The following is a 12,560-nucleotide window of genomic DNA, read 5'->3' as shown; positions in this document are numbered from 1 at the left end:
TTTTATGTGGTTAAATACAATGATTTTAACTCTTCTAGGAGAACCTCCTTAACCATTGTTGCTATGACTTCTAGGTATATTACAAATGTGTGTAATGTGGGAAATCATTAGTTTGCTATCTTTTGCCTTTTTGTTAAATATATCTGTTTTGCAAATTATACACACACAATCTTTATTTTAAAAAGACATTTGTGTTCTCCACATCCCTCCCCCCCAGTGGGGACATAGACATTATGAAAAACCTGACTGATGTTTTACTTTTTCCCCATTTAAATTCATTAAAAAAAAGTATTGGCAAGTGTTTTACCTTAAAGCAGGGCAAGTACACACACATGTGCAAAAAAACATCTGCGCTTCACGTTTAGGAGATGGAGATCACTAATTTAAGCCCCATACACACCATCAGATTTTCTGCTGATTTTTGTCTTCAGATTTACCAAAACCATATAATATGAGGTCAAACCTTAGGAGTTTCAATGTGTATGCAATCGTGCAGGCCCCTGCACTACATGGGTTTGGTAAATCTGAAGACAAAAATCAGCAAAAATCTGATAGTGTGTATGAGGCTTTAGATCTGGGTAGTCTTCCCGGCTTAAGAAATCAAGACATGTAAATACCATTATAAACTATAGAAAAAACATTTAGATTGGAGTTCCCCTTTATGTACATTTCCAATATTTTTCTGTTTTCTAATTTACTTTGAAGGGTCTCATGAAATGTATTTGGTGTTTTTAGTATGGGGTCTTTATTAGAAGAGAGTCTGTTTAGTTAGGACTTGGTGGTTGTTAGGTGTGGATACAGTTAGGCTGCTTTCACACTGGGGCGGGAGCGGCGTCGGCGGTAAAGTGCCGCTATTTTTAGCGGCGCTTTACCGTCGTTTTAGCGGCGCTTTACCGTCGTTTTAGCGGCGGTCTGCGGGCGCTAGCGGGGTGGTTTTAACCCCCGCTAGCGGCCGAAAAAGGGTTAAACCCGCCCGCAAAGCGCCGCTGTAGCGGCGCTTTGCCGGCGGTATTGCCACGGTGTCCCATTGATTTCAATGGGTAGGAGCAGTTTAGGAGCGGTGAATACACCGCTCCTTCACCGCTCCAAAGATGCGGCTAGCAGGACTTTTTTCACCGTCCTGCCAGCGCATCGCTCCAGTGTGAAAGCCCTCCGGCTTTCACACTGGAGTGAAAGGGGCCGGTTTTTTTCAGTCGCTACACAGGCGCTATTTTTAGCGCTGTAATGCCTGAATACCGCCCCAGTGTGAAAGCAGCCTTAGTCCCATCTATGTAGTAGCATAGACATAACCTATGGGGCAGACCGCATCCTAACCAAGCAAATGCTGTACTTTATTGTCTCAATCTTGGAATAGTTGTCAACTTTCTAATGTCTCTTCCTTGTCATCTCTTTGCTCCATTCCTGGTTTAGGCACAGTCTGATCTCGCATCCCTGGCCTTTATTCCTCTGGCTTTTCTTGACACTGCTTTATGCTGGTGGATATCCTTCCCTAACTACTTTCATTGTTTCTGCCCAATATACTTTGCCTGTCTTAAATTCTTTCAATTTACAGCCATATTCAGTAAGATAGGGTGGTACTGAATGAAGTGCAGTCATTTTAAGGAACCAGTCAGGTTTTACACTGAAGCAAGATTAAAGTGGTTTTAAACCCCTACATAAACCCACTGAAGTGACTGGCCTCAGGTGATACACAGAGATTAACCCAATCCTGTTAAACAAATCCAGTGAAGCTGTACCTGTTTATCTGCAGTGCAAGAAAATGGCTCCAACCTATTACTAGCACACACAAACAAAAGATTTCCCAGAAAAACAACCAAACAACCAAATTGACCCTGTCTAGCAATTTATGTTAAAAACAGAGGATTTTGTTTTCACACATTTGCAAATATATGCGTTAGCTGCAGTGCCCACATCAAGGCTCCTCTGTATACTGCAGTCTTAACCCTATCATTTTCAGAGTCTCCTAAATAGGAACACACATAGCACATAGCAGTGGATAGATTAAGGGTAGGTGTGCCTGGAGGGAGCCCACCCCTACTTGAAGACACAGGATTGCACATAACGCCCAACAAGAGCACAATGGGAGCAAAGGCATCCAGTGTGTTCCCGCACCCAAAACAACCAACTGTACAAAAAAGTGGCAACCATCCCAACCTATGACTAGCCTTCAGGCAGAAAGTGTGCTGGGAAATATTTTATTTGTTTGATGTTTATCTGCTGCCCTCTCTTCTCTACAGGTTCAAAAACACACAGATCAAAGGCTGTTTGTCAGCCCTAGCAGGCAGAGGGTTGGGATCTGACATCACACACTGCACTGTGTAATCTGAGACATGAGTGGAGGAAATGGACACACCCCCTCTACACAGTCTCTTAGGGAAACATGCACAGAAAAGCCTGTCAATCACCTTTCGTGCACTGGAGGGGGAGGTTGGGCAGACCTCCCAAGATTCTGTTGTGTCCCTGTGACCATCAGAAGTGAGTCATGCAGACAGTGGCAAAATAAGGGGACAAATCACACTAGGTGCTTTGAATTAAGGCTAGTACACACTATAAAGGGATATGCATTTTCATTTAAAATTTCAAAGGTTTACAACCACTTTAAAGACTGTGATTGGGTGTTCCATGTTATCACGCTTTGCCCTTTTGAATACGGCTGTAATACGACTGTAATTTTTAGGGAATGTTGGTGTTAAAGAACAGAATTTGGTTGCAGCATCCATTCCATTGCTCGTGTCACATACTAGCACCAAGGTAGTCAGTGTCTGCCCTGGAATTAGTATGCAGAAGCTGAGTCACAGAAAGGCTGTTTCTGCGAGAACCTGACAGATACCATGTACTGAATGAAGAGTTGTATTGTCTTACTTTTTTGTTATTGGGTTTATTTTTTTATTTATTCTTAAACATGAGAAGTAGAAGTTCCACTATTTTTTTCAGTTTTAGTTTTTTATTTTGTTAACTAAAAGTGGTCACAACTATGACCTTTGTAATGCTATATATCCATACAAGATTAACATTTGGCCAGGTTGAGCCATGAAGCAATGCAGTGAATAGCTACAATATTAGGGTTGTAATAATTTGGGAATACAGCATGATTACACTGAGATCGGTTTGAATTGTTCCTTTTTTCTAGATACAAAATGTAAATAAGGCAGACCTGATTAGATATTTTACAATATGCTGTAAGACCCCTTTCACACTGAGTCGCAGCCATGTTAGCATTAAAGTGCCGCTTTTCTTTATCATACATCACGGGACACAGAGCAGTTATTCATGACTATCTGGGTTATACGCTACCTTTAGGTGATTGGACCCTTTTTCCGTTATGCCCGGATCTATTGTCCCAAGGACCAATATTCCATCCTGCTTTATGGTCCTGGCTATTGAAGCCAGGGTGTTAAAGGACCACGGGGTTAGAGGTGCAGCCTTATCCACTTTGATAAATGCTAGGAAGCCGGTTTCCAGGGCCATTTACTACAGGGTTTGGAAATCATACATTTCCTGGTGCAAAAGGAAAGGTTGGAACCCTCGTAAGTATACAATTGGAAAGATCCTTGCTTTCCTTCAGGCAGGGGTACGCTTAAGATTGGCCTTGGGCACAATTAAAGGTCAGATTTCGGCCTTATCTGTTTTTTTCCAAAGACCGATTGCAGCCCATTTCTTGGTGCTTACCTTCAAGGGAGTGACACACCTAAGACCACCAATTAAGCCCCCCTTATGCCCCTGGGAATTGAATTTGGTACTGTCAGTCCTTCAGTATCTTCCTTTTGAGCCTATTAAGCAGATTCCTTTGGTCTTATTGACCAGGAAATTAGTCTTCTTGGTGGCCATAACTTCGGCCAGAAGAGTGTCGGAGCTAACCGCCCTTTCATGCTTTCTGCACCAGGACAGGGCAGTCTTGCGCCCTCGTCTGGAATTTTTGCCAAAGGTAGTTTCCAATTTTCATTTGAATCAGGATATCATTCTGCCCTCCTTTTTTCAAATCCCGGGTCTAAGGAAGAAAAGTTACTCCCCTCTCTGGATGTAGTAAGGGCTATTAAAGTCTACTTAAGGGCGTCAGCCCCTTTCAGGAAAACTGACTCTCTCTTTAATCTGCCTGAGGGTCCTAAGAAAGGACAGGCAGCTACGACTTCAACTTTCTCAAGGTCGATTCGCCAAACTATCATTCAGGAATATGAGTTGAGGCATAGGATTCCACCGAAAGACCTGAAAGCACATTTCACTAGAGGGGTTAGTGCTTCATGGGCAGTGCATCGACAGGTGTCTTTGGCTCAGGTCTGCAGGGCAGCCGATTGGTCTTCAGTTCACACGTTCACCAGATTTTATCAGGTGGATGTCAGGTCTCGAGAAGAGACAATCTTTGGTCATAGCGTATTGCAGGCAGCCTTATAATGCCAAAGAACAGTTGGGACTTGTCTAAGCTGTGTATCCCTCCCCTCAGGTGCATTGCTTTAGCAGGGCTCGACAAACCTCAGGCGCCAGGTCGCATTTGCAACTAGAATTGGCGACCTGGCGCCTGGGGCAACACAGCGGGGGGTATCCTGTCTCCTAACCCCCCCCCCCCCCCCCTGGCGTGATTGCGTCGGGCCGCGCCGCTGCCGGCCGGTAATTGAGGCCGCGGCTTTGAGGCCTTTTGCGGTCCTATGTTTCCTTCTGTAATCTGGCGCCATCTAGTTGTGGCTGTTGGTATGACAGCCAGCAATGTTAATGGAGCATTCACTGCCCGCCCATCTCCTAACCTTTGCTTAGAATAAAAAATATATATAATGTTTAGGAGTTCTAACAACCTATAGAATAAAATGGTGGTCGTTGCAATACTGTCTGTCGCACCGTATTTATGCAGCGGACTTACAAGCGCATTTTTGGGAAAAAAATATTTAATTTAAAAAAACAACAGTAAAGTTAGCCCAATTTTTTTTATATTGTGAAAAATGTTACGCCGAGTAAATTGATACCCAACATGTTACGCTTCAAAATTGCGTCCGCTCATGGAATGGCGACAAACTTTTAGCCTTTAAAATCTCCATAGGCGACGTTTAAAAAATTCTACAGGTTGCACATTTAGGGTTACAGAGGAGGTCTAGGGCTAGAATTATTGCTCTCGCTCTGCCGATACCTCACGTGTGGTTTGAACACCGCTTTCCTATGCGGGCGCTAGTAACATTCGCATCTACACGCAAGCTTGGCGGGACAGGGCACATTTAAAAAAAAAAATGTTTTCTTATTTTAACTTTTTATTTTTTCACGGTTCTTTTAAAAAAAAAAAAGTCACTTTTATTCCTATTACAAGGACGTGAAAAATCCCTTGTAAAAGAAAAAAGCATGACAGGTCCTCTTAAATATGAGATCTGGGGTCAGAGAGACCTCAGATCTCATATTTACACTAAAATGCAATAATAAAAAAAAAAAAAATGTCCCTCTAAGAGCTATGGGCAATGACTTGCAGACAGGTGGTGGCGCGCTATCTTCCCCTCACTCGTCTCCATGTCAGACCAGGGACCGGTCCGGATTGCCGTTACCGACCTGGCTCCTAACTTTTTTAACTGGCTTCTAGATTCCAAGCAAATTTGTCAAGCCCTGCTTTAGGACATCCCAGATAGCCATGAATAACTGCTCTGTGTCCCGTGATGTATGATAAAGAAAAACGGATTTTTAAATACAGCTTACCTGTAAAATCCTTTTTTTTTTTTTTTTTAATACATCACGGAACACAGAGATCCCTCCCCTCTCTCCTGGCACTCTTCATTGCTTGCTACAAAACTGAGGTAACTCCCGTATGGGAGGGGTTATATGGGAGGAACCTTCTTGCTATTGATTGCCAGTGTCCAATCACCTAGAGGTAGCGTATAACCCAGATAGTCATGAATAACTGCTCTGTGTCCCGTGATTTATTCAAAGAAAAGGATTTTACAGGTAAGCTGTATTTAAAAATCTGGGAATTTTTTTAGCGCTGCTTGAACTAGCTTTTCGGCCACTAGTAGGGTGCTTTTTACCCCCGCTAGTGGCCGAAGAAGGGATTAAAAGTGCCCTTGTTGCTCTCCTGAATCGCTTTTCAGGCACTGTCCATTCAGAACAACATTCTGTCTGGAACAAGACTGTGTAGGCTCTGGATTGGCACATATCTCTTTGACTGAAAGTGCCTCAGAGTCTCAGATGGTGGATGATGGCCAAGAATCTGGAAAAAGGAAAGTCCTTTTTATCTGTGGTCTGGAGGGTGGCGAAGACAGATGCCAGTTTCTCCGAATGGAGGGCAATCCTAGCCGAGGCCATTGTCCGGGGAGGGTGGTCCTGGAAGGAGAGGATTTTGCCCATCAACATTTTGGAGATTTGGGCAGCTCGCTTGGTCCTAAGCTTCTTGACTTCCAGACTACAGGGATGTCCTTTGAGGGTCCAGTCCGACAACGCCATGGCTTTGGCATATAGCAATCTCCAGGGAGGCACCAGGAGTCAGACAGCCCAGAAGAAAGTGGGTCGCATCCTGACCTGGGCAGAAACATTTGTTCCATTCCTATCAGCGGTATTTATTCCGGGAGTGAAAAATTGGCAGCCGGACTTTGAGTCACCATCAGATATTTTCAGGGGAGTGGTCCCTAAATTCCGAAATCTTTTTGTTGATCTGCCATCGATGGGGGGGTTCCGGATGTAGAACCAGGGACCCACTTGCATTAGGGGCAGATGCCTTAGTAATTCCGTGGGATCAGTTCTCTCTGATCTATACCTTCCCTCCAATCCCGCTGTTGCGAAGACTACTATGCAGGATCCAGGAAGAGAGAAACCTGGTGATTCTAGTCTGGCCCAGAAGGACTTGGTACGCACAAATTGAAAAATTGGCGGTGGGAAACCCTTGGGTTCTTCTACTCTGTCCGGATCTGCTCTTGCAGGGTCTGATATTCCATCCTGCTTTACGGTCTCTAAATGTAATGGTTTGGTTATTGAAACCAGGATTTTAAAGGACCGGGGCATCTCTGGGCCAGTATTGCCTACCATGTTAAATGCTAGGAAGCTAGTCTCTAGGAGTATCTACTGTAGAGTCTGGAAATCCTGCATTGTCTGGTGTGAAGCCAGGAGATGGCATCCCCCAATATACAGTATCTCACATTTTAGTAAATATTTTATTATATCTTTTCATGTGACAACACTGAAGAAATGACACTTTGCTACAATTTAAAGTAGTGAGTGTACAGCTTGTATAACAGTGTAAATTTGCTGTCCCCTCAAAATAACTCGACACAAACCGCTGGCAACAAAAATGAGTACAAAGTAAAAATGTCCAAATTGGGCCCAATTATTATTTTTACCTCCCCAGGGTCATGTGACTCGTTAATGTTACAAGGTCTCGGGTGTGAATGGGGAGCAGTTGTGTTACATTTGGTGTCATCGCTCTCACTTTCTCATAGTGGTCACTGGAAGTTCAACATGGCACCTCATGGCAAAGAACTCTCTGAGAATCTCAAAAAAAATAATTATTACTCTACATAGAGATGGCCTAAGCTATAAGAACATTGCTAAGACCCTGAAACTGAGCTGCAGCATGGTGGCCAAGACCTTACAGTGGTTTAACAGGACAGGTTCCACTCAGAACAACCAAAGAAGTTGAGTCCACGTGCTCAATGCCATATCCAGATGTTGTCTTTGGGAAATAGACGTATGAGTGCTGGTAGCATTGCTGCAGAGGTTGAAGGGGTGGGGGTCAGCCTGTCAGTGCTCAGACCATACGTTGCACACTGCATCAAATTGGTCTGCATGGCTGTTGTCCCAGAAGGAAGCCTCTTCTAATGATGATGCACAAGAAAGCCCGCAAACAGTTTGCTGAAGACAAGCAGACTAAGGACATGGATTACTGGAACCATGTCTTGTGGTCTGATGAGACCAAGATTAACTTATTTGGTTCAGATGGTGTCAAGCGTGTGTGGGGGCAACCAGGTGAGGAGTACAAAGACAAGTGTGTCTTGCCTACAGTCAAGCATGATGGTGGGAGTGTCATGGTCTGGAGCTGCATGAATGCTGCCTGCACTGGGGAGCTACAGTTCATTGAGGGAACCATGAATGCCAACATGTACTGTGACATACTGAAGCTTAACAGGATCCACTCCCTGGGCCGCAGGGCAGTATTCCAACAGAACGACCCTAAACACACCTCCAATATGACCACTGTCTTGCTAAAGAAGCTGAGGGTAAAGGTGATGGACTGGCCAAGCATGTCTCCAGACCTAAACCCCATTGAGCATCTGTGGGGCATCCTCAAATGGAAGATGGTGGAGCACAAGGGCTCTAACATCCACCAGCTCTGTGATGTCATCATGGAGGAGTGGAAGAGGACTCCATTAGCAACCTATAAAGCTCTGGTGAACTCCATGCCCAAGAGGGTTAAGGCAGTGCTGGAAAATGGTGGCCACACAAAATATTGACACATTGGGCCCAATTTGGACATTTTCACTTAGGGGTATACTCACTTTTGTTGCCAGTGGTTTAGACATCAATGGCTATGAGTTGAGTTACTTTGAGGGAATAGCAAATTTACACTGTTATACAAGCTGTGTACTCACTACTTTACATTATAGCAAAGTGTAATTTCTGTTACGTGAAAAGATAGAATAAAATATTTACAAAAATGTGAGGGGTGTACTTGCTTTTGTGAGCTACTGTATATCTTTGGAGGAATTCTGGCATTTTTGCAAAAAGGGGTGGAAATGAATCTGACTTTAAGTACAATCAAAAGTCAAATTTCGGCCTTAGCAATTTTTTTTCAGAGGCCTATTGCTGTTCACTCCTTAGTACGAACATTTGTACAGGGGATAATTTGTGTGCTTCCCCTGGTCAGGCCACCTCTGTGCCCATGGGGTTTAAATTTAATTCTGGGGGTCTTACAGTGGTAACCTTTTGAGTCTATTCGGCAGATTCCTCTGGTCCATGTGACAAGAATTTTTTTTTGTTGGTTGCAGTGACATCGGCCAGGAGGGTGTTGGAATTGGCGGCTCTCTCCTGTTAAGAACCATATTTGATCTTGCACCAAGATAGGGCGGTATTGCGGCCACAACCAGAATTTTTGCCTAAGGTAGTGTCTAGTTCTCATGTGAATCAAGAGGCCATTCTGCCTTCCTTTTTTCCAAATCCACAATCTACAGAAATTATTTCATTGTCTTGATGTAGTACGAGCTATTGGGATCTATCTGAACATGTCGGCTCAGATTCGGAAGATTGATGCTCTGTTTATATTGCCAGAAGGTCCCAAGAAGGGACAGGCAGCGTCTAAGTCAACTATTTCCCAGTGGATTCACAAAATTATTGTTCAGGCGTATGGATTAAGGGTTAAGGCTCCACCTTTTCCATTAAGGGCACACTCTACCAGGAGGGTGAGTGCTTCATGGGCAGTTCATCAAGCATCAATGGCTCTGATTTGGAAGGCTGCTACTTGGTCTTCGGTGCATACATTCACTAGGTTTTATCAAGTGAATATTAGGATTCGGGAGGATGCTGCATTTGGATGACGTGTACTGCAGGCAGCAATATAGATCATGTTGTTCTGATGGTGTTTCTTTGGTCATAATGGGTTCCCTCCCCTCAAAATCATTCCTTTGATACGTCCCAGTTAGTTATTATGGCTGCTCTTTGTCACGCGATGTACAATAAAGGAAATAGGATTTTTCTTTTCTTACATCAGGAAATACAGAGCCATAGTAATAACTATATGGGTTATATCGGCATATCATGTGCTGGACACTGGCACGCCCCTTAAGGCATGTACTTCCCCCATATAACCCCTCCCACTTCTGGGAGTCCTCAGTTTTTTCACCAGTGTCTAAGGTGTTGGGCACGAGTAAGGATGTGTTGTACTAAGCTCCATGGGCAGTAATCCTTGATGAGAGCCAGCCATCCTGACCGGATCCCTTCTGATTTCTTTGTAATAGGCTAAATGAATGGTACCCGGGCCTCGTAATCCGAAGAAACAAGGTTTTGCTTGCGAATGCTTCTCTTTGAGAGCTGGGCCCTGAGATCCAGTACTTTTTGGTAGTAAAACCAAAAAAAGTTTACTGGCAGGGTCCTGTCGCAGGTCCAGGATTGTGGGTTAACCTAAGAGTTCCCCGGTTCCTGAAGGTCTCCTTTATTCGTGCGGCCTCTCCAATGCCTGGGGCATCTGCCTTTAGGCAGTCTCGACTGTCTCATTCATCAGGTTCAGGAGAAAGTTCGCAAGGGCAACACCAGGATCTTGGGGGGCAGAGAGCCCATAAAGCAGAATGCTAAAGTCTTCTTATGAAGGAGCACCCCCACTCGTTTGGGTGAGGGGAAAGGTCCTGCCATTCTCAAAATCTTACAGGAACAATGTCAAGAGCAGAGAGATTTGTGCATTTTTTTCTCTAGGTTACGACTAGAGTTCCAACAGCCTGGATGGCTCAGTCGGCTTTTGATCTGAGGGTCTGGGATTCAGGTCCCTGTTTGGGTGCTGTCTGTGGGGTCCTTGGGCTGCTGATGCGGCAGTCTTTATGCATGAGTTTCCCTCTCCTCAGAGAATGTTCCTAAGGATCCAGAGAAAAGGAAGAAGTCTCTTGTTCTGGCCTCTGGATCAGCTGTTATCCCAGTCGGTGATATCAGAGATTCCTTTAGTGGAACAGGGGGTTTTGGCTCAAACCTTTTAGGGTGCCAGAGCCAAACAGAGAGGTAGGACCCATTCTAGATCTTGGAGATCTGAATCTGCACTTAAACATCCGATCCTTTCATAATTCGATCAGCTGTGTCCATCCTGCAAGGAGGGGAGTTGCATACCTCCATGTGCCAAAGTTTCCCGCTTACCAGAAATTTCTGCAGTTTGAAATATACAATTATTTTTTCAGTTGTCGCCCTGCCATTCGGCTTAGCCACAGCACCACGAATGTTCTGAAAGATTCTGGCACCTCCTTTAGCCAGGTTTGGGCGCAAGGCATAACGGTCCTAGCCTGAAGATCATTCAGTCTCGGGTCTAAAACCAGAGTCTGATCTTTAGCCGTAAATATCTGAAATCTCTAGGTTGGATTCTCAACCTAGGAAAATTCTCCTTAAAACCATCAAGGAGATTACGGTACTTGGGGGGCTGGTTATAGATACCATACAGAAGAAGGTATTCTTACCCCAGATGACAATCGGTTCCATTGTAGGATTAATTCAACTTATCAAAACAAAGGAAATTTTTTCATTCAGCTGTGCAGATTTTTAGAGGGCCTCCTTCAAGGCCGTCCCTTACGCGCAGTTTTACTCAAAGACTACTTCAAGACACCATCCTGTCGGTCTGGAATAAAGAAGATTCAGGCCTTGTTTGTTTCCAATACGCTTGCCTCCCGACATAGGTCAGAGCCTAAATTGGTGGTGGTTATCCAGCAAAAATCTTTTTATTCTGGAAGGTGTAACAGTTGCCAGCCTTCTAGGCGGGGGAGCAGCCCTGGAAGAAGATTCTGTCCAGGGGAGATGGTCCAGGTTAGAGGACCTTGCCTATCAACTTTTTTTTTGGAAGTTTCAGGCAGTACATCTGACCCTAGAATCTTGGCGGTCAGACTACAGGACTGTCCTCACAGGATTCAGTCTGACAAGGCCACGGCGTGGCTTACATCGATCACCAGGAGAGGCACGAGAGGTTGTGCAGCCAAAACGAGGTGAATAATGTTCTAGCTTTGGCAGAACACAACATTCCTTGCCTATCTGCAATTCTAATTTTTCAGGCGCACTACAATTAGTTCTGGGAGAATGATCTCTTCACCCCGACATCTTCCTAGCAATATGTCAGATGGGGTATTCCGGACATGGACCTATTCGCGTCCAGATTCATTAACGAGGTTGAGAACTTTATGTCAAACAAGGGGTTCGCTAGCAGGCGGAACAGACGCTTTAGTCTTCCCATTGGATCAGTTTTCACAGATCCATGCATTTAATCCAGTTCTACTACTTCCGCACCTTCTCCACAGGATTAAGCAGGAAAAGGAGGTGATTCTGGTGGCCCCAGCAGGTCCCAGAAGATCTTAATTTACTGAGATCATAAAAATGGCAGTAGGAGTCCTTCGGACTGTGCCATTATAGCCAGACCTTCTTGCTCAAGGTTCGGTATTTCATTCTACCTTACGGGAAAAAGGTTTAACAGGTTTAACAGGTATGACTTTTGAATCCCACTCTATATAAAGATTGTGGGTGATCTCCTTTGGTAGTGTCTACTTTGTCTAATGCCAGAAAGCTGGCTTCCAGAATCACTTACTTTAGAGTCTGGAATGCATAGGTTTCTTGGTATGGATCTGGGGGTTGGCATCCCAGGAAGTATGTCAATAGGCAGGATTCCTGATGTCCTGCATATAGGATCTGAAATGAAGCTGGTCTTGACTTCCATCAGAGCCAGATCCCGGCCTTGTAAGAGTTTTTCCTATAGCCTCTTGCTTCCCACTCTTGGTGCGTAGCTTATTCAGGGGTTAACACATTTATTCCCCCTATCAAGGCACCTCTAAATCCTTGGGATTTAAAGCGGAGGTCCACCCTAAAATGGACCTTCCGCTCATCGGAATCCTCCCCCCCTCCGGCGCCACAATTGGCACCTTTCAGGGGGGAGGGGG

At 44.6% G+C, this 12,560-nt stretch overlaps 1 protein-coding gene across 2 annotated transcripts in view; it reads left to right on the top strand.

The window, feature by feature from the left end:
- The window catches only part of TMEM87A (transmembrane protein 87A), a 144,347-nt gene that overhangs the window by 85,940 nt on the left and 45,847 nt on the right, over positions 1 to 12,560 (top strand). The window contains exon 12 of one of the 2 annotated variants that reach the window (XM_077464842.1): positions 1,411 to 1,481. The exons of the other annotated variant lie outside the window; for it this stretch is intronic. Coding sequence (XP_077320968.1) covers positions 1,411 to 1,481 — 71 coding nt within the window. The remainder of the gene's footprint in view (positions 1 to 1,410; positions 1,482 to 12,560) is intronic. 2 annotated transcript variants of the gene reach the window in all.

Source organism: Lithobates pipiens, unplaced genomic scaffold, assembly GCF_037356315.1.
Source record: "Lithobates pipiens isolate NorthernLeopardFrog02 unplaced genomic scaffold, aLitPip1_a1.2 Scaffold_30, whole genome shotgun sequence".
Lineage (NCBI taxonomy): Eukaryota > Metazoa > Chordata > Amphibia > Anura > Ranidae > Lithobates > Lithobates pipiens.
The sequence above is the reverse complement of the archived record's forward strand: the minus strand, read 5'-3'. Positions and strand labels throughout refer to the sequence as shown.